Genomic DNA, 27744 nt, shown 5'->3' with positions numbered 1-27744 from the left:
TAAAGCTATCGATGCCTGGTTAAAAGTTAATGATGCACAAAAAATGGCTTAATAGAGACAACCTCAGCAATGAAAGTGATGGTAGGAAAATTAAGCTAAGTGGATGAATGAGAAATGGTGATGTTGTTGGATTGTTAAAACAAATTCATGGATGGCCTGATGGTTTTCATAGTACTGTATGTTTCTGATTTAAATACATTTTTGAGGGTAAGCCTGTACTTTCATATTAGGAGTGACAAGAAGTGGTCTGAAACCTTTCTCCTTTAGATTTTAGAAAAGGAGAAGGCAAATTACCTGTGCGCATTCATCTTTGATGCATCCCCCGGGATATCTTGGCATGACCCAGTATTAACTGTAATGACCCTCTATTATAATATTACAAGCACTAATATTTGCACAGTTGGTTGAGACCCTGGTCAGAATCACTGTGGTATTATGCTCGGTGCTGCTTATATACTGTACAAATAAGAAAGGACAGTTTGTGCCCTGAAGAAGGGAAGAATTTAACGTTAAAGCACTATATCCTTTCAAAACCCATTTAATGCTGTAGACATAATCTACTTATGTTATCTAAGTAGAGTAAGAAGGCTTAGTGAAGAAAATAGCAAGCTAGAAAATTGTTGGAGGTACAATTCATTTTTCCTTCGGTCGCTCCTTACGAACATTCAGATGCACTAGAGCCCTTCAGAATTATGGTTCCATTGTCTACTCATTTCTTAGCCTGCTTTGAGTGTGGCAAGGTAAAATCCATGCTAGGTGTCTTAATTAATAGCCTGCAAATCCATATTTAGACACTGGGCCAAATTTATAACAAACAGTTCTTGTCTTTTTATGAGTAGCACACAATGATTTTTCAAGTCACTGTGGGTTGTTTTTATTTCAGTAAAACATTGCTTCAATTTAATAGTGAATTGATATTGTCACCTCTTTTAAAGATGTACAGACACTTAATTGAATATGCTGAGTAGATGCTAGATCAAAAAAATGTGGAGAAATGTGATTCCTTAGCTTAAAAACGTATGTTACACAAATGCTGCCTGACATAGAAATTATAGTGAGAAATAGCACAAAAACCTTTTTATTTGCTTTTAATTTATCACTCCTCAGATGAGACTGGAGTTAGTCCACCTGTGAGGAAAAAACCTCATATCAAAATGACCTGATGTTGACTAAGCCACGTTATGTTTCCATTTCTATTCATCCTTTTGGGGGCAGGCAGATTCTGATTAGGAGGATCAACTGTGAACATGGACCAGTAGTAAATTTGGCAATTATATAATAATTTTTAACAATTGTACACAACCTGATTCATCTACAGACTTCCAGAAATCTTGAAGCGAAGCAGCAGGCAGCGGTTATTACCTGCTAAAAGCATTAACGGTAGCTACAGTAACTTGACGAAGGATAGAGGGGGATATGCCTTAGAATAAAACCTCTGTGTGTCAGAGGGATTTTCAGACTGCACAAGAGTTATGTTTTTTTTACTAATGTTAGGCAAACTGTTTTGTCTTTGCATTGACTTTACATTGGCCGCAGCCTACACAGAGGGAACTGCTGGAAAAAAGGGGGACATTAATACTTTTTACTGTGTGCGGGCCAGCCAGTAGTTAGAGAGGGGGCCCATGTTTTCTTAGGGCTCAGATGGCAAAGCTAAGTATTCAGCCTACGGCAGGAAAAAAGTGCCTTTTTTGTTTTCTGGCTGGAGAGTGCAAGCATTCCCAAAGGAACACAATGAATGGCCCATTTTGTCTGACACTGTTTCGTAGACATAGAATTCTTGTTTTTTCATAATTATTCTTGCCCGTCACTGGGTGTGCACATGACATTTGAGCGTGTTTTAAAGTCTTAACACACTCATGTGCCTGCAATAAAGTTACTCATAACAATCCAGGCTTTCTGCAGACAACAGAGCAGGGTCTGTTGTTTTCACAAGTCACAGCAGCTGGGAGGCAATTGTGAAGACAACAGCTTAATCTAGCTGGAAAATACAGGAAGAAGAGAATATACACTCAATTTCCTTCCATATTATTGCAAACAATGCAGAGGGCTTTTTTTGTTGTGGCTTTTTCTTTTCTTTGCTCTGGGTGGTCTGACTGAAAATGTGAGTGGCATAAAATACACTAGTAAATGTACGTTGAATTTTCAACTTGTTGCATTTCTATGTTCATGCTAATGTATCTAAATCTGTTAAAGGGTGAGAATATTAATCTACATGAACACTTTAAAAGTCATACAATAACAGCCTTATTTTGACCTCATCTACACAATGTTTACACTGGTGTTGGTTTACAACATATGTTGCAGTTGCTTCTGAGTTACACTAGTATAAATGAAACTGGAACCAGGAACTCAGAAAAAAATTGATTGCTGAAAACTTCCATTTGAGACACCATTATTGAAAGAAAATATAAAGCTAGGCAGTCTTAGATGTTTGAAAGTTGTATTTTAGCTTCTGTGTAGAAGGACAAGTGCACTCAGTAATTTGTTTCTTTATTGCGTGCTTCTGAATCTGTAGATTAATCATATTTGTAAATGCTTCATTTATTTCAGAAGCACATTTACAAACAAAGCATGCAATAAATTAACATGCAAACTCAGTTAAAAAGCATCATAAGTAGGCAGTGATCAGATAGTTTTTACCCTAGCTATATTTTCCGGTGAAGTTTTGTGAAATATTAGGGAACTGGTCTTTTTTTTTCTTGATGCAGATGATGAAAAGTGAAGAGGAGCATATACTTCAGTTATTATGTCAACAGAAGAAAGAGTAAAATGCAAATTAACATGAATTCTATTGCAGAGGTGGGAGTAGCTTACCAGTCACCATTATATGTGGTTTCAGTGAGGGTAAACATTCCTTTTAAAGAAAAGGTGATATTTATCCAATTGCAGTAAAGGTACCTTCCTTTCCTGCTCTTGGGAATGCTACATACAGCAGACTTCCAGTAACCATGGCAGACAACTCAGATGGGAAAGATTTTTACTATGCATAGCACAGAGGTTATAGCAGAGACTGGTAACAGCAAAAGCCAGTCAGACACTGAGTATGGAAAACGAATGAGTGATTTGAACATGGGCCAGACTTCCAGGAGTGAGAATAGAGATTTATACTGAAAAAGTACAATATGAATGCTGAGATGACTTGGGTGTGCACTGCTGTTTGTAACAGAGCTGCAAATAGTGTAGTACCACAGGCACCAGCCAACTGTGGGGCGGTGATATCAGGGATGCACGTCCTGTTGAAAATGCAGTGGGTATTACACTATTCGGCCACAAGATAAGGCAGATAGACAGTAACAATATCACAGAGACATCTGATCTGTTTTAAAAAGCATGGATGGACATTTGGGGGCCTAAGCATTAAATAATTTCAAGACATTACTGACCAACAGTAAGCAAAATATTTTCCTCTGTTTTCCTTAAAATACATTACCACACCTCTCCCCTCCATATCCCTTAAAAATACAGTACCAGTGTGTTCAAAAATCAACATGGAGATTAATTGGTCTGTGCATTTCACATTAATCCTATTCAGTCCGTTTGCCCTCATGTCTCGGAAATCCTATATTGGTATCTTATTTTCTTGTATTTTCTTTTGCTGTAATTTTGGATTTAGACTGATTTCACAAAGAGCAAAGCAGCAGAAAAAAAGAACAAAAACAAAAAAACCAAACCCCAACAACCTAAAAAATATTTTGAAAAGGGTACCTAAACTGAAATAGAAAATTACATCCTGAAAAGTCTTATTTACCTGAAAAGACAGTGGAGAAAAACACATGCTCACAAAACAGAGAGTTTGGGGAAGCATTGTTTACTCTAAAGACCCTCGAGTGCACTAGGAGGGTTTTAGAAAATCACAATTTTAATTGATTTTAGCTGCATGTTTCTACCTTAAAAACCAGATGTTTGTAGGTGTCCTCATTTCCTTGATGTGGTGCTACTTTTATGTCTAAGCTTTTCCTGTATTTGTGACACTGGCCTTCCTAAAGACAAGAAAGCCAAATATACTTTACTATGGTATCCTTCCTTATGATGAAAGTTTATTGGCAAGTTTTGGGCATTACTTTCTTGGTATGAATGACATAAAAAGGAGAATTTACTGCTGGATAGCTACCTTGCATACACAATAAATAACTCCCAAAAGAGACAAATGAGAATGAATGCTAGGAGTTTTGCAAGTAGACTGAGGGTGAGGAGCAAAAAAATTAAGTGAAGGAGAAAAAAGATTGTTTGATAAATAGAAGAAACAGAAAGAAATCCAGGAGTACTGGATGTGAGTGATGGAGTGATTTCAAAAAGACCAGCTTTTTATTACTTGAGTTGTCTAACACTATGATTAGCCCAGCTGTCTTGCTGACTTCTTCACTTAGCAGTGAACCTGTTAAATGTGTACTGCTCAAAGTACATCTTCAGACAGAGGTGGTCTTCCCAGAGTGAGCATTACAGAAACACGGGGTTTGTGTGTCTAAGGAAGCCATTCAAATGGTGACTATCCAAAAGGGCAACAAGCAAGTTGTATGGCCAGATGGGTCTAAGGACACAGAAATCCCAAGGATGGATTTGGAAAATAAGAGCAAAGCATGTTCTACATATATATATATATATATATATAAACACACCTATGTGTGTGTATATATATGTATATTTAAGATTATTTGTAAAAAATATATGTATATAAATAGGTATGATACATATATATACATATCTGTATATTCTATATGTACACGTATATAAGTAGAATATGCTTTTATCTTTATAATATAAAATCTATAAACATAAACATGTTTTTATGTACAGAGAGAAAAAGGCATTCACTTTCATTTTAAGAAAATGTTTAATAGGAAAGTTTTTGCTTGTTAAGATGTGTGACTTTATCATGTACTTTATCATGTACATGGCATGTACTACACATGAACTTTATAGTGCATTCTTTTTAAGAGTAATCTCCTTCTAGTGAGTAAACAAATTTCCACAAAGCCATCTTCAGTCTACTTAAGAATTTGAACAGATTTACTGAAAGAAATTTTTTGTCTTCTCTGATTTTAGAATTCTATTTGGATGGGCACTTTTGTAGAGTTCCTTCTCTTATTTTCTAATTGTCTGACCCAATGACCAAAATTATGACAAGGGTAACTCACTTTCTGGGTCTGACTGTCACTAGGACATGCCATTGCAGTTCACAGTTTTGAAAGATGTTATTATGTTAGACTGATATGTTGGACTCTGTACCACCAAGTCAGCCCTCATCCTTACTCTTAATGTTTTTCCCCCTGTTTCTGTCTCTCTTTCATTCATATTCCAATGAGTAAAAAGTGTCAGTGCTAACTAGTTCCTACTTTGGAAAAATAGTAGCACTTCAGCTGCTCCTGCAAATTCTTTCACCCTCTGAGCAGTGATTAATATACAGGTTTAAGAAGAATTTTTAAACAAAACCTGGAAAAAAAGGAAAGGAGCAAATATGCAAGCTAATGGTGTACCCTGAGGTGAGCAAAATGCATTTTTTTAACAAGCCAAGCATAGCAAAAAAGCTATTCTACAGTGAAATTAATAATTACCAAAAAGATTTGCTAGCATTATTGTTGTATCCTTTATGAGAATATGACTAACGTGTTTAAAAAACATGGGAAGTGTGAATCAAAGCCCAAAGATTCAAACCGGTCTCTAATTTTTAATGTGAATTCTATTCATATGCCCCTGGTGCATAGACTGAAATACAGTCTGTGGGAAACAACCGTCTTTAGAGTGGTGCCACTTAACCTGAAAATTGTGTCTGTTCCTATGATAGTACGGATTTCTAATTTCCTTTACCATCCTGTTTTAACAAAGCTTTAAGGTAGAAGGGCATCTTAGTGCCACATGTAGTAGGTGGCTGGCTATAATACATGATTTCAGCTCCAAATATTTTCCGAAGGCAAGGTTTGTTTATTAACTGAACCCCATGCTGAGATTCAATCAATCTAATACAGGCTGAGTTTGAACATTCAAACGTATGCCCATACATCTTGGGCATATATCTTACATAATGATGTTGGCCCCAGACATCTTTCTGGGTTTGTTTATGTCTGTTATGGATTCCCCTCATTATCCATGCTGTTTGAGGGATTCCCTATGGATTCAGCCAGTTTATTGCATACTTTTTTAATTTTATGCCAAGCTGAATGTTCTGAGTGGCAGCTCGTATGGTAGCTCCGTTACAGCTTCCTCTCAAATCCAGAGATGAATGCTGTGATTAAGGTTAAATAAAATAATATGGAAACTAACATGCTGCAAAAGGGTATGGAAGAGAATGCCCCAGGAGAGGCAGGAGGGTTCTAGAAGTAATATGAATGACAAAACATTAAGATGTTGACTGCTCTTCCTATTTCTTTTCCTTTTAATTATGATTAACCATTAGAGCAACAATTCTATGGTTTACAAGATCTTCCTTATTGACGATCTATAGAAATAACCCTGGGAAAGCTCATATATTAAATTTCACTATAGTGAAGGGATGTTTTAATATGCCAGTCGCTGACACATCTGTGTGCACACAACTCCCAGTAACATTAATTGGAGTCACATATGCAAATCGACAGAGAATGGAGTCTGAAATATCAAAAGAAGAGAATAGTATGGGCTACACTTTGTTCCCAGGAGGCTGTCCTACTCCACTGGAGTAAGAGTTTCTGAGCCTCTCCTCCTGAGAGACAAATATTACTCTTCTCATCTTCAGTATATAGTACTCATTTAGTTCTTGTAGGGGAGTTTACTAGGAGTAATGTATGGCCAGAAGAAACTAGGGCTAAAGGACAGGCTTTACTTATAAAGCCTTTGCACTATGGAAAAGGTTGTTTTCAATCTGAAAACTCAGATTTATAAACACTTAATTCATCAGTTCCCCACGCCTTTCATTTGAAATAAACAGCCAGCAATATTATTTTAAAATAAGGCAGAAGGTGTAACAAAAATGAAGTAATGTTTTGAGAAATAGGTGATTGATGATTAAAAAACAGAGAGAGAAGGGGTGGGGGGTGTCAGTCTAGCATTCATTAGTCAGGCAAAACTTCGGTTTGAGCGTGCATTAAGTCAGGAAGACCAGACAGTGTGTCTGGAAAATGATTCTTTCTTTGAGAAGTAGACTCTCAAAAATATCCCCTTGTTTCTTAAATCTAAAGGCATCCTTTGACCGACTTAGTTATTTTATAGCTATTGATGCTAGAGAAAACAAAAGAAACTTTAAAACGTGGAAACATAAACATCATTGAACTAGCCCCTTTTAAAAAAAGGGGGGAGAGTGGTGGGGGAGACTGAAAAAGAAAAGAAAGAAATCACAGTGGATGTTTTCCAGGAGGGAACATGCTATGCTGTGTAAAGGGGGCTAGAGTAACAAGAAGTCATCTATTCTTGATTTCTTGAGACAGCTAGAGCTTTGTGCCTTGTGTAGTTTCTACGTTTTTAAGAGCTTGTTCTGTGTAGCAGAAATAATACAATAAATGGGTTTAACCACATTTGTCTCAGCTAGACAGTCTGCTTTGTCAAAGATTGCTGGTACAACATAAACAAATTATGTGTTTGTAGTGCTTTTCAATGAAAGCCTATCTAACAGAGCGGAGATTGTGTTTCGGCAGCTGTAGATTTAATCTCCTACCTGTCAGTTAAAGCAGGCATTTCCTGAGCAGATAAGGCCTGGCTGCAGAGGGGGAAGCGGCCACAGCTGGACAAAGGGCCATTGTTATTGCCCCGTAGCGCTGCGTAGTTCTGAGCCTGCATTTGATCGCACCAGCTCCATCCAGCGTGCTGGGCTTGCAGAGGAGCCAGCCCTTCCCGGCGGCTTCGGGAGGCTCAGGGAGAACGGGAATTGCGGCACAGCTTTTGTGCTGTGGACTCCCGCAGGCTGCCACGAGCAGCCGAAGGAAATGCCCCCGGCTTGGAACTCACTCTAAACCGAGTGTGATCATAGGATTCACGGCAAGGATCTATTCGCAAGCCGAAAACGCGCCCTGAGTGACAGTGGAGTTCTGACAAATCGGGGAAAGCCAGAAAATGGAAAGACTGACATTCGAGTATCAGGATCCACTACAGAAAAGACAGCACAGCAGTGCGGTTTTGTATCTGAAGTATAGCTCTTGCTGGAATTTTAACACCTAAAGTTGGATGAGAAATACCCAATGTTCATTTTAAATATGAGTTTCCCGATTTTTGGACTTATTTTACCTTTTTAATGATTTTGTTTTTTCTCAAAATGTTTTTGTAGATTAATCAGAAATGCCGTAGAAAGTTGAGAAGCCAATAAAATTGGTTGGAGGCAGAGCCAGTTGGTGTTGGAAGCACACAGGCTGCGTGTATGTCACTGGAAGTTTAGAAACTCTCTGTTACTTACTCCCAAATTTGCAATAATTACCATATACAGTGGTGGCAATCACCTCAGTCATACTGTGCGAACACATCAGTTTTTTGGATCCTTTTCTGAGTAAAGATGGCCAGATGATGTCAAAATCTGAGGAACCCTAGGAAGAGATGGAACAAATTAATTTTTGCATGCAATCAGTATTCTGATTTGACTTTGATCTCTAGACACAGGAGTTTTCTGCATTAAACTAGTTCTCCACATAATTGCCTTTGATAACCCTTTGTGTTTCAATCTAGACACTCCATAAACACCGTGTGATTTCTGGAAGTTATCTAGGTTACTATTCTGCATTAAATATCTTTCAAAAATATACAGGAGCAAGAATATTCTCACTGGATGTGAATACCTCCTTTGACCTATTCTCTTGAATATTATGCATTTATGCTTGAGGAAAAATAGCAACACGTGTCTCTACTTCTCTGTGAATTTATTCTTCTTTATTATAAATATGAGAAGAAATCAGCCATAGCAGTGAGGTGTCTCTTTTTCACACCTGTGCCTCATCTTCACCCTTGTATCCTGCCATTATACAAGTGTTGGAGGGCTAAACTGTGTAGTGGTGGCATGTACCTGCTCAAAATCTGCCTCCTTCTGAAGTTTTACCAAGTTTTACAAGAGCATGTCCCTCATTAGCCATAGCTCTGCACCTTGGGTAGCTTTTGATACAATCATGCAGTGAGGCATAAAGGTTGCAAGCAGCAGAGTACAATGGAATTGGTTTCTATCCACCATGTGTTGTCACTCCTGTGACTGAGAAAGAAATCCAGGCCTCTTTGAGAGTCCTCCAGTGTAAACTGTAGATGTAATACTGTCCTCTGAATGGGTCTTTGAGCTTGAATTAATTAATAATTGTAAAGTATGTAAAAGTTGTAAGTGCTTATGTAGTTATGTTATAGTTAAAAATCTTGGAATATCGGTGAAAATACAGGAAGCTATAAAAACAAAATGCTGCTCAGGACAAAATTCTTCCCATAGTGAAGAAAATGACAGAACTCCTGTTTTCATTGGTGCCCTCTTGCATTTCAGATGTATTATGTATTTGTTTAAATATGTTCTGTTCTTTTGTTGCACCCTTTTTACCTCTATAGAGCAGAAGGATTTTTGATCAGAGACATTGAAACATGTTCCTGTTTTCATTCCCACTTCTGCTGGAGGTACTCTTTAAAGTGAGAGACAATCCTTCCTTTAGTAACCATCAGTGTTGTGGTCTGAGATAATTTTTTTATACTATACACTGCAAGCCCTTCTATTAAGGGAATTAGTTTCATGTTAATAACTAGTGATGGCTAATATTCAGAAAAAAGAACTCTGTCTTGAATGGATATGGGGGGAAAACTGCTTGAAAGCACCAGTACTGAGTGCAAATTTTAAAGCATCTCTTGCTCTAAATTTTTCCATCAACGGGAAATTTCAGTGTACTCCAAAAATCTTGCACATTTTGATATCACCATAAAAAAACTTAAGCTAATGAGGAATTTCTAACATAATTTATATTTAGATTTGAGCTGAAGTAACGGAGCTTCCATGTATAAAATATCAACAAGTACCATTAGGCTGCAATATTTTTCTTATTTTGGCATGAATAAGACAAGGTGCAAATGAGAAACATACATCTTCACTAGTCTTTGGAAATATCTGAAATAATTGACTTGCTCAGTCTTCTGTGATGGCTTGGTGACCACTAACTGTGACAATTTGCATAATAGTCAACTCTTCACTTCTGTAGAGATAACTGTTTGTATCTGATTAAAATTAGGACTGTTTTAGTTCTCTTGACTTTTCCAGAAGTTGCAGTAATAGAGATTTGCTGTTATGCTTTAACCAAACAAATGCACACATGGGGATAACAATATGCTGAGTTTATGCAGATTTTACAACACAAATCTGAATAAAATACCCACTAATAGACCCTTAAGGAGTAATAAACACACATGAATTTTCCTTAGTTGCACTTTAAAGTGATTTTAACATACTACTAGACCTTAACAATAATATTTAATTGACAAGATTATGCATTTGTATGGATTGAAAAGGTGGTAGATCTCTAATTCCAAATGAACTATAAATTCACTTTTGCATAACATGTTTTATTTATTTCTCTATAGCAGAGATGTTCTCCATCCCTCCTAGTGAGAGTTTCTTAAAATACAGACAATTTAAATAGATTTAATTACCATTTATCATACTCCTAACTTCATGAGATCATCTTTAGTTGAATTCTGTATTTCCAGATAGTTAAGGAGCTAGATAAAAACAGGGCAACATAATGAGAAGCTAATAGAAATGAAATGAGACCTAGTGTTTAAAACTATTCTGTTTTCAGTGTTCTTGGCAGTATTTTTCTGTTGTTCCCTTATTTATTTTCCAAGTAGATGGAATTTATTTCATTTAAAGTTTCAAAGTGGTGAGGAAAAAAAAAAAAAAAAAGGATGCTCTATTTTGCTCCATGATCATGGTTACAATTTTCACATTAATGTTGTGACCACTGCAGTAGACTTAAATCTCTAAATCATGGTGATGCATTGGACAAATGGAAAAAAATGATAGGGGAAAAAAAGAAAATAGCAGTTACAATTCCTTTACAAATTCAATAGTGGGCTACATATTTTTCCTGTAGTATTTCCAGTATGAAATGTTCTCACTTTGCAAGTCTATGTTATCTTTTTTACAGTTTATTTGCCAACACTTCCCCTGGGATCTCATTGGCAGACATTTTCTTTGTGGCTCATGTACTTTCACTGAGAGGAAATATTTTTCAATTAGACTGTAGATAATTAGATGGCAGATAAATTAGAACATAATATACCTCCCTATATAGATAGATCTCCAGTGATTCTATATTGGTAACAGGAGCAGAAAGTAGTCCCTGAATAATTTTCAGTGTGGGAACTATATTGAAATGATTTTCAGTGTCTTAGCTCTGACACTGTGACTGAGGGATCACTTTGGGTCTGCTGGAGCCCCAGTCTTTCTCCAACTGCCATTCCTCCTCACACAGAGTCACAGGTGCTTCCCTGGGATTATTTGCTAGAGGGGATTTCTCACTTAAGTGTTTGGGTCCACTCTCACATATTATCTTTACATTAGAGAATGTTTTGCATTGATGGCCATGAATTCAAAGCCTGGGGAGCTTATGAATTACATTTCTGAGCCCAGAACAAAAGCCACACTTGCAGACAAAGTAGCCAGATCCTTTATAGCCAAACCAGCCAGTTAACATACCCTTACAGTCATTTTGCTTCATCAGAACAGCACAAATAAAACATCCACATGTTCAACTGTAACCAAAGATACTTTTTAATTTTTTTTTCAGTACAATTCTTCTGCAGTTTTTCTAAATAGATCATTTTGGGACCATAAAAGGGCTCAGCAATGGCATGAATTCAGTACAACACTGGCACAGTTGGTGAGGAGATTTAGGCTCAGACTTGCAGATATCTTAGCATGTAGCTGCTTTTTAACATTTACACGGTCCCACTGACTTTCACATAAATAAGTTTTCATAAAAGAAGTCCCTACTCCTTTATGCAACATGGTGTTTGGATTCTTGCAGTTTCACCAAAAATGTCTTAATCAAAATAAAATTCAACATACAAAACTTCTTATAATTCTCCTCTAAAAAGGAACAAGGAACAGCCCAGCACTAGTTATTGAAACAAATAAAAATCTAATGGTGATATAATGATGATGTAAAAGTAATAGTGACATGTATTGTATAAAGACTATTTAAAATGCAGATGAGGTAAATACATATAATATACAGGATATTTAAAAGCTTCCACTACTAATTCTGGGACCACAAACACTGCTTGCAATGCCATTAAGATTTCTAAAATAAATCAACTTAAAATATCACCTGTTCAGCTACCAGTTATAGCTACTATGTTCTATCATATAAAGACATATTTTGAGCACTCTGAAAATGCACATTTTTACTTAATTTACTGCCATTACCTGGGAATCTTGTCTATTACTTTATAGTTTCTAAATAAGAGATTAGAAAATTTCAGGCACATTTTGCTATGGAAATTCTAAGCTCAGTGATGGCTTAGGTTAAAGTTGTAGTCTGGGTGTACCAAATACTCAAGAAGTTAAAAAGTCTTAGGTAGAAACTGAAATTTAAACTATAAAAAGTTTAAATCTCCCTGTGAATGATTTAGGTTCTTACAGAGGCTGCAACATCACAATGACAAAAGGTTCTGTTCATCCTATACTAAAGAAAAAAGCCCTCAATTCTGTAAATTCAAAGATTGGTTTCTCAACTAGCTTATACTGGAGTAGTCTTTTAGACTCAAAACAAATCTCAGTATTTCTGCAAGTTGGGAACAGGGTCCAGAGATTTGATCAGTGGAAGAAGGTGGGGGCAATGGTTTCACATAGCAATGTTGGATTATTCTAGGGCATTAGATCATATTTAGCTTGTCACACTATTTTAGACTAACTCTGGATGTAATAAAAAAAAGCTTTAAAGAAGGGATGAAATATTATAAAGATTGTGCTTACTATCTCTGAAAAAATATGGCACTTAATTCTGCCCTTTACTGAAGTAAACTGTGCAGAGGGAGGCAACTTTCAGAGTTTGATCTTCTAAAGGAAGAGAAATTCATCTGCCATTATGGGGTGGGATTACTGCTCTCGAAACCTGTGATCCTCGCAGCTAAGCAAAAATGTAGGAGCTGTGCTTTTGTTTGCAGTGCTGCCACCCTTTTCTCCGAATGCCTTTACTTCTCTGGTTGCAATGTTATGTTATTGTAGAGGCAGCTTTGGTTTTTAAAGACAGAACTCTTCCTCGGTCTCACTAAATGTGCTGTGCTCCTTATCCAAAAGAGGCAGATCATTTTATTTCAAAGCATTATTTTTGTATAACATATCACTTTGGCTTATATTTTCCATGCACAACACTAACCATCAATGACATTTTAACAAGGAGGATTGTTCAGCCAACTTCTGAGATTAGCATTCACAAAACTGTGGGACAAAGCACTGCAGATTTGCCCAGCTTATCAAACAGGCCACCAGCTTTTATTATTTCAGGGAGAATCAAATTGGAAGTTGCTTCTTGAACTAATCAGGGCTGATTTGCTCTAAAGTTGCTTCCTGACTTAGATCTCAGGCAAGGAAATGCTGTAATCAGTTCCCAAGGGCCGTCAGAGTTGTGATGGGATATTAAAGGAATGGTACACCATCTTTTAAGAGTTCCCTAATCTTGGCAGATTTTTTTGTTTAACTCAGTTAAACCTGAGCTTGTTGTATAGAAACAAAGATTAATTTTATGAGGTAGCTTTATATAAGAGATGAATTTACTCAAGGTAGCAGAACCGAATTTTGGAAAGAATATATTCAGGTTTCATCCAGAGGTTGTATAGTTTATTTATAAATATAGACTGGCAGAATTGTTCAAAACCAAACATTTACCACACATCACAACCCCCAACTTCATGAAAGAGAAAATGAGTCCCCCTGAGTGCCTCTGTTTGCATATTAGCCCATAGTATGGGCTCTGCCAAGTTACTCTCTGACTGACTGCTGCAGATGCTCTTTCTCAAGTATTCTGAGTGAGATCTTTAGTGCAAGTCTTTGGGGACAAACAATAGCACCTGTTCCTCACAAGATAGCAGCCCAGTTAGTCCATTCATGTATCTTTAATGAAGCTCTGGGGCAGATGGCAAGAAATGGCATCATCAACGACAGCACAGAGGAGACAAAAGGGGAAAGTGCCGATCCAACAATACGTTATTTTTACGAATGGGAAGAGACAGAGTCAGTGTTTCTTAGGCATCTGCTACCGTCTTGGTTTTCAGAAAGACCTGAGGAACATCTCAGCAATTAAAATTTCTGGGCATGTAGCCGATTTTATGAAGTACATCAATCAATGCCTCCTCCCAATTTTTCCCTCCCCTCAGTAAAATCAAAATCATCATCATCATCATCATAAAACTCTCATGAAAAGAAATTATCAAAATTTAAAGATTTTATTGGATTTTTTTGCATTCATTTTATATATTTAATAATTCTATGATTGGTGACACTTTTACATTCTCTTCATTTTTAATGCTTATTTATGCTTTTCAGTTGACCTATTCTGAAAATGGACACTGTGAATATAATAATTCTGGGTGAAACAAATATTTATGTAAGAATAATGTTTAATATGTGACAGAGGGAAGACCCATGGGAGGGAATGGTTGCTATTCAGTATAGGCTTTTTCTGGCTCTATAACTCTCTTAAATGTAAACTCAAACTTACAGCCTAAATGCAACCTTTAGTCAAAGTTACATTGATTTATATAGACTGAAGACCTGGTCCTGGATTCAGAGTAGGAAGAACAGCAGATAGGCAGAATACGAAATAGTGATTCTCCCCACTTAAAAAATTGCTTTTATTTGAGAATTTAAACAGAATCTGTTTGCAAACAGCCAAGGGGATCCAAATCTACAGGATTGCATTGGGGAGTAACAACTGTAGGATTTGATTATTATATGTTTGGAATTATTTTTAAGGCACAATGGAGTGAAGTATTACTATAGGTATGTATGCACCGTGACTTGAACCATAGCACTCACTCTGATCTCTCCTGTGTCTTGTGAGATTGTGTTGGTGTCTTGTACCTTTGCAACCCCATGGAAATCCCCACGTGTGTATGGGATATTTCTTAAGATTTTAGCACCATTAGTTAAGAACTACTGAAAATGATTGTAAGTTGTACTGTACTGAATTTCTTCCAGTAGAGTCTCTTCTGTCAGACAAAGCCTGTGGTTTTCTTTTGGTGTACTCCTGTAGAGCCAGTGTGTAGGAACCCCACACAGCAAAACCAGCACCATTTTATCAGAGGTAAATGCCTGTTGTGGGCACATGGGGATCAACTCCAATCTGACCAAGTTTAGTTCATAACTTAAAACACACAGCCAGGCTTACCTCAGCTAAAATGAGAGAAATAGCTGCACAAAGCTAGTTTCTTTCACGGCCCAGTGCCATAGCAGTAATTGCACAAAGACCTTTTTATTATAAGTTGATTTTCCTGAGGAATGGATTCAAAAAATACTGTAAAGTGTTTATTTTTTGCTTGACCTTTATTAACCTACATCTTAGGGCTTTCCCAAGAGAAGAGTTGTTGGTAAATTAACCCTCACAGACACACACAGTAGCATTTCTGCTCTGCATCAATGGTTGTGAAAGTAATGGGGATATGACAAGAAAATTTGGCACTATTTAAACAATGTCATAGGTCAACATATGGGATTTGACCAAAAAAGTTTTTTAGGAATTAAATGAAAAAAAATTGCTTGAAGTGTACTTTAACTTTTTAATAGTATTTAATGCCACCGATTTATGGCAGGATGAGGGCAAAATTTCTTTTCTGCCTAAACCCCAAATTTCTTCCTACATTTACTAGCTTTGATATATAAACCGTTATATATTTTCTTAACTACTAATCATAAAAATCACAGTCAAACCCTTGGGTACTTCTGGGGTTAAGGCATGATGGATAAAAACTCTTTGTTATGTTATCCACTGTCTCTGAAACACAGGTAGTGTAAATTAAGGAACTAGGAAATGAACATGTAGATTTAACAAACACGATTCTATCACATCTCTGATTTTCTATATGTTGAATACAAAGACTGGTATAAGGTGAAGAATTTCCTCTGGCTTGTTTGTGGTTTTTGATACATTCATTAAGGTCAAATTAAATTTGATATAGTAGGGTTTTTTTCTGAAATGGTCTTTAAATACAGCTCTATAATTACCAAGCTACATGATAGTGCATACAGCTATAAAACTGCTCAGATAGACAAGCAATTTATATGTTATTGTGAGGTGTGTGTGGCAGAGGATGTTAGTCTATTTGGGAGACAAATAAAGATGGTGGAGCCTTAAACTTTAAGAGTTGGGGTGTTGACTAGAAAACTATTTAGTAGCGTGGTGAGGTTTGGAAATAACATACCTGAGTTGTTGGTATATATGTGAACAATACAATGTTGTAAGATCTCAGAATTAAAATTATCCTAGGGTTACTAAAATTTGATCGTTGAAGTAGATACTGCAGTGTTAGGTTACTTCTAAATGCTTGTCACTCTGCTGTCTGTGACTAAAGATGAGAAAACTTGTGAAAAATTCCTAGGTATATGTACCACTCTACTTTTTAAGAAAACCTATGGTATGTTTTGTACCTTTTTGCCTTGTGCCAGGACAGGGAATTTTAGTTTAAAAAAAATAATAGAGAACCAGAAAGAAGCAGGAAAACATGCAGTTCACTGAGACTGTTACACCTTTGACACCGAGGGAAAACAATGTTAGTGAGGGCTTTGATGTGATAATGTGAAGTTGGCAGGGATTGCATTAAGGCGAAGGTTCTTTGGGACTGTGTGAACACAAGAACACTATCAGTACTGGAGAAATACCTGTCAAGACAAATTTGTGCTATTTCTGATCAGAGGCTCTCTTCTGTTTAGCAGGTTCAGGGTCACATGCCTCCGCTCATGATCCCAATTTTTCCACACGACCAGCGGACGCTGGCAGCGGCTGCTGCAGCCCAGCAGGGATTTCTCTTCCCCCCAGGAATAACTTACAAACCAGGTAAGCTGATAGGGATGTGAAGCTGTTGCGCATTTTAAGACATTAACTGTATCTTCTTGTGTGATCTGTCTCATATAGATGATACACAGCAGGCATAGCTGGTTGGAAATTATGTGGAGCTTTTGCAATTCCACTTGAAAAAAACTTCTGGATTGAAGGAGGTGGATGGACTATTGGTTATTGAACATCATGATTTTCTTACCTTTATTTCCTACAAAATCATTTGCTTTAAATATATTGGCCCACTTAGCTAGCAATTTGCATCTGGTCTGCCCTGTGTTATTATACAAAAGCTACACGTCTTTAATTAACCCTGTTATCTTCAGTATATTTGTCTTTTGTGCCAAAATTCTCACTCTTTTGTTTGATTTCAATCTGGTTAATAAAAGGTTTCAGTAGCTCAATTCCAGTCATTATTCAGACTCATAACAGGTCACATAACCTTGCAGTGAAATATGTTTTGAGATGATTTAGCAAATGTTATGATTTCTTTCTTTTTTCCTCCAAGTTTACAGGACTCCTGGGGAATTCAATTAGGGATATAATGGTTTGAAGCTACTTTCAGAGCCTCCTTGTAAACAGGGCTTTAAATGTTTAAAGACACTTTGCCAAAGGAATTCAATGTAGGAAGATAGTTAAGTAAATAAAAGTCAACCTTATTTTCATTTGTACATTCTTTATAAGTGACCTCAGTCCAGAAGCAGCAACCTTATTTTGCTCATTAATAGTATTCCCTGTCAAGCTGCCTTTAGCATATTAACCTGATAACTAATAACTAAAAAACATAAAGACCAGTTTCCTTTTTATTCATTAAATATGAAATGTACAAAGTAAAGCATTGATCCGGTTCCCACTGATGTTAATGATGATTTTGCTGTTGACTGCAACAGGAACAGGGTCAAATCCAAAGTAAAGCCTCATAATAGATGATGTAAACAGCATGCTAATTAAAAGCCAGGTTGAACCTAAAATCCTTTCTAGTAAGTTTACTTAATATTAGATGAAGTGAGGCCAAGCAGGATTTCAGCAAGTATTTCGGTTTGTTCCGCTTCCTTCTGTCTCTTTAGTCTGGAGACATTCCTCTTTAAAACCACTAGAATCTTTGTCCAGATATTATCTTATTTTCACTTATAAAACCCCCCAAAATTCTTTTCCAATTTGACAAACTGGTGCACTGGATGCAGGAAGCAGTTACTAGAGTTCTGAAAGGCAGAGAGCTCTAGATGGCACAGGATGATGGCTATTCACAGCAGCTGGGGACCAAACTGAAGAATATTTTGTCTACAAAGACAAAGAGTTGCCAGTTGTGGAAATTGTCTACAGCGCCCTGGCTAATATCTTTCTTCTCACACACAAGAGAAAGCACATGCTTTCCTTGCTTTTCCTGTTTTAATCTGAGATGCTTTCTGTAGAGCGACTGCTAATGACTTAGCTGTTGGTTTTGCCTGAAAGGTGTTATGTTAAATCATGTTGTGTTAATTTTGCCTCTGTAGGCTTCTTGGTAAAATAATGACTTAGGAAGAAGAGTACCAGCAAGTTTTCCTGCACATGACCAAATTCCTGCACTTATTCTAAAGTGTTCCTTATAGTACCTATCCTAACACTTTATCAGGCTTCAACTGTTCTAATTTGATCCTATTGACCTTCTAATAGGAGGTGATACAGCTTTAGGGCATTTTTTAACTTGCCAGGATGCAGAAAGAGAGATGTATAACAAATGTTAGAAGAATAAAGTGCAGGAAGAAACCAAGACCTAGGTATCTTGGAACACAGCTAACCTGTTTGCTGATATGTTATTGGTTTATGTGCAGATGATGCCGGTAAAGAGCAGAAGTTACAATTATCTGATTATACCCAGTGGCTTTAAGGAAATGAGAATATTTATATCTTTAATATATTTATTAAATTCTACAGCATACGTGGTAAAGGTAACTGGGCAGGTCAGTAGCTTCTGTCAGAGAGACATCGTGATTTAAAAAAAATGCTGTAACTACACTTGGTATTGATTAATTCCTATTTTTGGCACTCTCGGCACGGTAGTTAAAGAATTAATGAAACTGGAGATTAAGCTATACTCTTTCATAGAGAGGGTTCTTCAAAGTCATTTCTGAGGAATATTTATGAACTTGACTGCTACTACCTGTACTCTCCTACTTTTGCGAGAAATGAAACTTTCACCTCAAGAACTGTCAGTTTAAACTCATTCATACCTCTGAGGGAAGATAGGAGATGGATTAACCCTTCAGACACTCACCATTTCCTTTTAGCTTGCTGGTCTAGATTCTGTTTCATTTTACTGCAGTTTGATGTAGGCAAGACTGAGTTTTGACCCTGCCAGTTTTCCCTGACATTCAGAAAATGCAGCGAGAGGCATTTCAGTAATAGGAGCAGTGGGAACTAAGTACTTTTGAAACTGACTGTGTCATTCAGGGAATGTCAAATATTGTGTGCACAGTCACTTACTTTGCTTTGCCTGCAGAATGGGCTAGATATAAGCCAGCTCCGAAGTGGAAGCGACGTATCAGTGTTAGTGTGACAGGACAGCCCAGATGAGTCCTGCCTTGGTGTACAAGCAGGGGTATGATTATGTGTACATGTCCATGCGGAAATGTCTTCGTAGGCTAAGTGGGAACCAATTTCATGGCTGTTTAGTTCAATGCCAAGATAGCAGTTACCAAGTACTGCTGCAAGTCTGCACGCAGACTCTACACCTAGAAGAAATAAAATTATATTATTTAGCAAAATACTCTAGTTCATTCCCTCAATTGAATGTCCTATAGAAGAGAGGAGAATTTATTAGGTACTGAGACCCTTCCAGTACATAGCTTGGGTGCTCATGAACTTCTGAGCTCAGAAGATCATTATGAACAGAAACCCTAAGGACTTGCTGATATACAGCTATGATAAAGCCAGCCAGGAGAGAGTTTCCTACTGCCTGGCAGAATCTATAACATTGAGATGGCTGTAACCCTCCCCCTGCCATGTTTTGGAGTTCTAGGAGGTGAAACAGGCCAAAGTTAGCAAGTGCTGATGACAAGTAATAATTACATTAGAAAAAAAATCCCCAAAGTCCCATGCTTCCTTATGTATCTCAAAGTCATGTAATATAATTTTCCGGCATGGTAAGTACTAATTGAGAAATCAGAGCTGCATAGACCACCTAATTAATTTTTTATACATATTTCAGTATTTATACTGTATACCGGATTAATTAAAACTTTAGGGCGCTGTGCATCTCAAATGACTGTTGTGACTATTGACCTGCAGGCATTTGACGAGCCTCGTAGAGTACCTGGTTGTGGGGGTTGCCACTTATTCCAGTGGGAAGCTGAGAGTGGCAGCTGTTAGGAAGCTAATACTTGCCCAGAGATGCTACGCGGTTAATAGAATTATTTTGCATTCTGAGTACAGCGAAGCAACTGCACTGGCTTTCTGACTGTGACCACTATACTTACTGCTTGGAACTGGTAGGTAACATGGGTACCATTATACCTCCTCTCCCAGTGCAAATTTCCCTTCATTTAACCAACCACGTGCATCCAGGAAAACTTAGTGGGCTGGAGTATCTTTGATTAGCGTGTCCCCATTAGTGACCTGGGACAAGAGGAGAAGAGAGTGAGTGGAATAAAGAGGAAGACAGTTTCCTCCTCCATCTTGAGGTGACTAAAGTATTACTTCCATCAAATTCTGTGGCTGAGAGGGAACAGGGAAGTAGGATGACGATGGAGTAAAGATATGAAGCAATGCTGGGCAGGAGCCAGACCATACATTGAACTGAGCTCAAACAGACCTATGGTTTGCTCAAAGCAGAGAGTGGGAGGGCTGGTCTCTGTGCTGTCTGCATAATGACAGTCCATATGACTTGAAAATATGTGATCACTTTTGCTTGATAATCTTCTGCAAATATTTTGTGTTATATCATTTCTTTACCACATCTGGAAAATATCTCTGAAAAAGATTTTTGAAAATAGAGACATTGAGTAGAGTAAAACTCTATTTAAAAAGGTTTGTTGAGTGATATACTGCAGTCTATTTTCAAAGCATTTTTTCATCTTTCATGCAAGAACTGTATAAAGACCATGACTTAGAATGGCTAAGAAACAACCTTTTTCTGCCTACCTAGGTCATTTGGCTTTATACGCAAAAATAATTTTCCAGAGATTTAGCTATGCTGCAGTACAATGTGAAAATGGAGACTGTTTTTCTAGGCTGGTGGCAAAAATAATGAGAAAGAGAGCCAACATTTTGGCCTAATTCTGTTTCTACGTGCACTGGGACAAATCAATCCTTTGAAATCAATGAAAGTAGTAGTAGACAAAGCATGACAAACAAAAATGTCAGACTTATTGTCATTGGACTGGACCTTGGAGCATTCCAATACTGTGAAATATTTGTCATCAAACAAATTAAACTCCTTGATTATGGTAGCTAATCCACATAGCTAACACAATGTTAGATATGCTGGATTTCACTGATAATCCAGCATTGCAGTTTCCATTTGGAATAGGCATTTCAGAAGTTTTTCCTAAAGCTGTAAGGGGGTTTAGATTGTACATAGCTCAGTACTCTATTTTTGCTGTTCCTCTTGGCAGGTGAGAACAAAAAGTGCACACCAAATCAGCTGTGTGCCGAGTTGGCCGTGTATCTTTGCATGGCAGAGGTGCTGCATGAGTCTTGTTCCTAATGGAATTTCCTCAGGAATGAGTTAAAGCCTGTCACGTGTTCCCTGTTGAGTTTTACTGGTTGGAACAAGAAATCTGTAACCTCAGGATCTGCTGTAGCAATCCATATGTGCCTCACTCCTAAATGCTGAGGTAAAAGCTGGACGTGGTAGTAGGCAATATTGTCAGGTGGGATTTTGCATGGAAATTTGCAAATTTCATAATTTTGCAAACATTACCCACAGACAGACAATTGTGGGGGAAACCAATTTTGCTGCAACATGTGAATGGTGATAAAGCAGAGTTGCAGCAAACCCTACTCAGAACAAAAGGCATAACTGAAGTAGTACCATTGGACAGGGGAGATGGTCCAGTGTTCCCTTAGCCAGTTACCTCTATTAACATATTCCTCAATCCTAATGGATCTGTACAAGCAAAATATATACCCTGTGTGGGTGTACTGTGGGAGTACACAGTACATCTGTATCCTTGCTGTATCCTGACAGCACCCTGAGAAGAGATGCTCTTTTCTTGGTCAGTTTATTATGCCTGGAAGGGTAGGGCCCTGGAAGGGGTGATCTCTTACAGCTCTTCCAACTCCATTTCCTCTCATCCTATGAGTACACATGGAGAGTGTGCAAGTGGCAGTTTGAGTTCCATGTGTGAAGCGACAGATTTTAAGTCACAATCCCAGAATAGGGAAAACATTGTCAAACCAAGAGCTTTGTAACTCAGATGAGGGGAGTCAGCTTATGTCTTACAATTGTGTTTTAGGAAAGACGGGTAATAAAGCAACACCTTCCCCCTACTCTGGGTCTCACACAAGCCAGACATCCTTCTTTCCTCACAGCTCACAAGGCCTTGTTCTGGAAGGTAAGTCTATACGTCCTATAAATAAAGTCCACTAAGCTTCATCTCTTCATCCAAGACAAAAAGAAACATTTACATTATTTCTATGTAGAACAGCACAGCACAATTGCTCACTGCTTTTATTCATTTGGAAATGTTGCTCAACCTGACAAACGAAACAGAAGTCTGGCATACTTTTCCATGGCTTGTAAACACCAATTTATATATAAACAACAGCAGCCAAATGTAAATAGACAATCAGCACAGTGAGGAGATTGAACAGATCAGTTTGCAAAACATAACAGATTTTCTTCTTCCAGCATTCTTCTTACTCCTGTTTATCAAAGACCAGCACACACCAGTACCTAAGGCAGACCTGTCTGAACATGTTCTGCTGCCTTTTGTACAAATTTAAAAGAATGGATCCTCATGCAAGCATTCCAAATTGAGAAACAAATTTGAAAAAAATTGCTACAATACATTGACTGATTTCTTGCCAGCTATGAAGAAGCTTCTTCATCCATTCTTGCACTGAGAAAATGAGAGGGGGAAATATGTACCTCTGTAATTAAAAATGAAAAGCAGAGCATTCCTTACATGTTCAGTTTGCTCAAGGGAGAAAGAAGTACCTTTGCTCTGCTTTTACTGCTTGGTGTCAGTGAAGTACTCCAGAGCTAAACAAGTATTAATTTTTCTTCTCAGCACAAAGATGCTGCTAACATACCAGGACTTAGCCATAATTTAACACATTAAAATGAGGGGGAAGAGGGACAGTATTGGATTTTAATGCAAGTAAATGGCATAACTATAAAATTATTTTTCCTGTAATAAAAGAAAGAACTGTAGCCAGCAGGTGAGCAAGAGAACACTACAGGGTGTGGTGAAGATACTATTAAATTAACTGTGAAGCCAAAAACTCTGTGTGTATGCGCGTGTGTGCTTGTGGGTATAAAATATCTGGCTATTTCAAACCATAGGAGCATGACAGCTGTGAAAAAGGAGTGCCGCAGGGAATTCTTTTAGAGTTTGATTTTTTTTAAAATATGTTTGACATGGAAAATGTTTTAGTACAAATAAAGCAACTGGTATTGAACTTAAAAAGTGTATGCGGAGGGGGAGGGAGAAAGAAGAGATTGCTGTGTGGAACAGGAATGAATAATTCATGATATTTAAAGAAAGAATGCCTCCGAAATGTTCTGCAAGGCAGTCCATGCTGATAAGTCGGATGGTTATTTTCCCCCCCATTTAAAGCATCATTAATTCAACATCTTTGTGATTTTTTTAAAAAACCTTGTAAGATATTTCTCAAAGAAACATTATTTAACTTAGATTAGGATCTTATTTATTCAGATAATTTAATATAAATATCAAAGACATGAGTGGAATTATTTAACCATAAAGAGGCAGCTTTAGCACTTTTAGAAAATAATCTAGGGGTTTTTGTTGCTTTTTTTTTTTTTTTTAAGGAAAAAAAATCCACCAACATCATTGCAAACTAAAATCAGCCTCATGGAATGGGGAAAATAAGAGGAGATATTTTGAACATTACTCCATAGGACACCAGTACAATATAGTGTTAGTGAATGCATTGTAGCAGAGCTCCATACGCAATCAGAATCCAATTGTTACTGGACTGTGTACAAGCACATACTGTGCTCAATGGCCTGATGAGGTATTATGGATATGATGCAAAGAGACCTTGTGGATTAGACATGTACAATTTATTAAAAAAGTGAAGCAGCTGAACATTTTAACTGAGCTGAATACAACAGAACTTCATGTGGTAAGAAAGGAGAGTTCTGAGGAATCCAGTGACTGCAAAGATTTTAGCTATTGTTATTTATTTAGGGGGGTTGACACAAAAAAAATCTAGTTCTTGGAATGCCCTAATTAAATTATATTGGATTTCTGTATTTTCTCTCATTGCTACATTCTGCTTTCAGCATGGAAGAGTTTGTGTAAAGTAGACTGATTATTGTAAGTGTCAAAAATGTACGGAGAAGCGGCCTGTTAAAATGTAGCCTACAAACTGTATATAACGCTGACTTTAAATAAGTAGCTTGAGCCAAAGTGATATTCCATTAAATCATATTTACTGTGTAACTTATCCATCACTATATTCATTTTTATATTTCAGATTACACTGCTAAATTATTTCAGCCTTCCTTAACTCCTTACATCAACTAAGAGTCCCAAAGGCACTGAGTGATGCATAAGTGTGGGAACACTCATAGATGCTATAAGACACAATGTTGCAATGCTTAATCTGGAACAACAGTATCTCTTATTTTCTGGAGTATTTGTTGTCCCCTAAATGCAGATGGCTCGCATTTTCAGTTTCTAGTGAACAGAACACACAAACATTAGTACCCTAATCTTCATGTAACTGAGCAGCTGTCTAATCTACCAACTTCAGTAGTTCCCCAGATCTCAGAGAAAGTTAAAATTGTATTTCCAGCTATTTTAAGAAGTGATTTAGTTTTTTTTCTCTATGACTACCTTAAAGAGTTGTCCCAAGACAGAGAACCCCAAAGGAAAACAAGAAACCTCAACCTGTGTTGAGCCAACTGGGTAGCTTTCACAGAAGCCACTTGACACTAAAAAGAAATCACCCCTCATTAAACTGGACTGAAAATTCTTGGGTGATAACAAATTTCTTTTGTTTTAAGAGACATGTGGTGAAAATAATTTTTTTTTTCCTCTGGGAGCCACTAGGGTTTCCTGGAGTATCTTATCTGTATGTCTGTGGCTCTAAGGCCCATTTTGTGCCCAGGCTTACACACTTGATTTGAACATTTGCTTTTGAAAATCACGAGCATCGTATTTATGTTTTGCCAGTTTGCCTACCAGCTATCTGCTAACAAAAAAAGTTCCAAGGGAGCATGGCAAGTCTGTGCCCAGTGAAGCCTTTTGTTTTTGCAGATGTTTAGGCTTAAAGGAGTGCTGTGGAGCACAGGCAATCCTAGGTCCTTGTTTGCACTTGTCTGTTGCTATTCTCTGCTCATTGTCTGAACCTGCACGCATTGTTCTCCCGACAGGTGATAACTACCCTGTGCAGTTCATTCCATCAACAATGGCAGCTGCTGCTGCTTCTGGACTCAGCCCTTTACAGCTCCAGGTACGTGCCAGAACAAAAAAATGTGGGATCGAAGCCAACATTTTAGGGGAAAACTGCTAACCAGCTGTATGCTAAATAATAGTCTGAATGTTAAATAATTTTTGAGCACAGCCCAGGAGGATTAACACCTTATGTACTTACAGTACAGCAAATACAATAATGTGCAGCCAACCTTGATACTGTGAGTGAAAGACATTGTTCCGTGTGTTTTGTATTGGCAGTTAATGGTATTTTTTTATTTATACGACCAGTTGATGGGAGACAAGTTCAAAGATCGTTTGGTACTTTATTTTCATGTGGTCTCTCCCCTGTAGCTGCAATGTACTACCTTTAATTGAAGCAGTCAGTGTATCCAAACAAAAGTATGTTATTGTGGTTTTTTTTTCCTTTTCTTCTTTTTTCTTTTTTTTTTTTTTTCAAACAGTGTGGTGTTGACAATACAATAAATTGCAAACTCTTTTAGCTACTGTATTTAATCTCAACCTTTCTGTGCATTAAGCTGGTCAGATGCCAAGCATGGTTAGGAGCCTTAGTTTGGCCATTTATTTATTTTTGGCATATACAGAGTGAAATGTTGTGAAAGAAAGATTTATGTGCCATGTTATTAGCTAGCTTCTTGTGGCAAGAAGTTTTTAATTTCACAAGAAAAGACACAACAATGTCATAAATAATGAAGAAACAGTCAAAAGCTTTCAGAGTTAAAATGTGTGGAAAGAAAGTGACAGTGAACATGAGAGGAAAGGCCATTAAAGATGCATGTAACTATTTGCAAGTAAACCTTTGAAACCCCTATTTGAGTTAGGTTAGAGTCAGGTTCAGAAGCGAAGTAGGAATAAATTGTGCCTAGAGTAGCAAAATATTGCCATGTTAATATCCAAATATCTACTTTGCTTACCTTTCTGTAACTATATAGTTTTCCAGAGGGACCAAAGCAAATTAAAAACCCTCTCGTCTTTACCCTATGCTGATATTCTTGCCAGATTAACTTAGGATAAGTGAGAATGGCAGCAGAATTCGCTGTTCATTGATGGTCCAGAGCTGGCAAAAAAGACCTCTTGAGCTTAGGTCTGGCCTAACGTACAATCAAAATTTGTCAGAACACCCTGAGTCTGCAGGCAGAGATCTCCAAAAAATGCTTTTGGGACATGATAATGTAATGTTAAGACTGTACCTTGGGCAGGCTTCAAACCAAAGGGAAGTTTCTCAAAAGGAAAAATAGCAAGCAGGTATCCTTTGAAAGTCTGTATTTGACTATTTATTGAAGTGAAAGTCTCATTAGCTTTAGTAGAGAAAATACTGCAGAAATCGGCTTTGTGAATAGAGAGAGACTATTTTTGCTGCTTTGAAATGCACTAAAACAAATACTGTGCCTACACAAGGCTGTAAGGCAGGAAAGCATGAAAACTGTTCAACTGTCAAAGAAACAGGATCTAAACGACAGACATTTTGATTATTTCCTTTTACAGGATCCATTTGTAACTTGACCCACATATTTATACGTTAGACTTGATCTGAACCTACAGCAATAGTACAATTTCATTAATTTGTGGAAATGATAAACTGAGTTGTTAAACTTGATGAGAACAATTAGAGAGAAAACAACCAGCCAAGAAAGTGGTGCTAGTAAATTCAGAAACATTCAGGCTCGAGGGGCCTGAATTTCCATTTTGTTATATTTGTTGCAAAAGACTTCTTTTTTCTTTTGTTTGTTTCCCCCCCCTTTTCTATTTTGTTTGAATTTCACCTCTAGGGGATTTCACAACCTTTAAGGTTTCATGGTTATAAGAGCTTAAGTGATATAGTACTTAAACTAAGGTTCATACCTGCTCATCAGATTGTCAAATTGTCAGAAATCAAATTTTATTTACTCCTACTATTAATATTCTATTAATATTCTCTTTGTGTCAGTTCTCAAGTGTTCCCTAAATGACTACTTATTTGGGTGTGTTTGTTGGAGGGAATTTGTTGTTATACCTGATGCGTCATGAAGACTGTTAGAGGTGTAGAATTTCAGCTAATTTTTCCATCTTTGCTTCCCTTCCCCCTTCTTTCTCCGTTCTGCTTCCTTTCTTCCATGCACCCCACCCACTTATTTATTTACATGAATGCTGTGGCCATGGTATCTGAGTATTTCCCAAGTGCTTAAAAATAC

General features: G+C 37.3%; 1 protein-coding gene across 18 annotated transcripts in view; it reads left to right on the top strand.

The window, feature by feature from the left end:
• The window catches only part of SOX6 (SRY-box transcription factor 6), a 375371-nt gene that overhangs the window by 259473 nt on the left and 88154 nt on the right, over nt 1-27744 (top strand). For 13 of the 18 annotated variants that reach the window (XM_064657436.1, XM_064657427.1, XM_064657438.1 and 10 more), the window contains 3 exons: nt 16841-16964; nt 22400-22498; nt 25513-25592. In XM_064657436.1, coding sequence (XP_064513506.1) covers nt 16841-16964; nt 22400-22498; nt 25513-25592 — 303 coding nt within the window. The remainder of the gene's footprint in view (nt 1-16840; nt 16965-22399; nt 22499-25512; nt 25593-27744) is intronic. The other 5 variants (XM_064657444.1, XM_064657441.1, XM_064657445.1 and 2 more) reach the window with 3 other exon arrangements.

Source organism: Pseudopipra pipra, chromosome 6, assembly GCF_036250125.1.
Source record: "Pseudopipra pipra isolate bDixPip1 chromosome 6, bDixPip1.hap1, whole genome shotgun sequence".
NCBI lineage: Eukaryota > Metazoa > Chordata > Aves > Passeriformes > Pipridae > Pseudopipra > Pseudopipra pipra.
The sequence above is the reverse complement of the archived record's forward strand: the minus strand, read 5'-3'. Positions and strand labels throughout refer to the sequence as shown.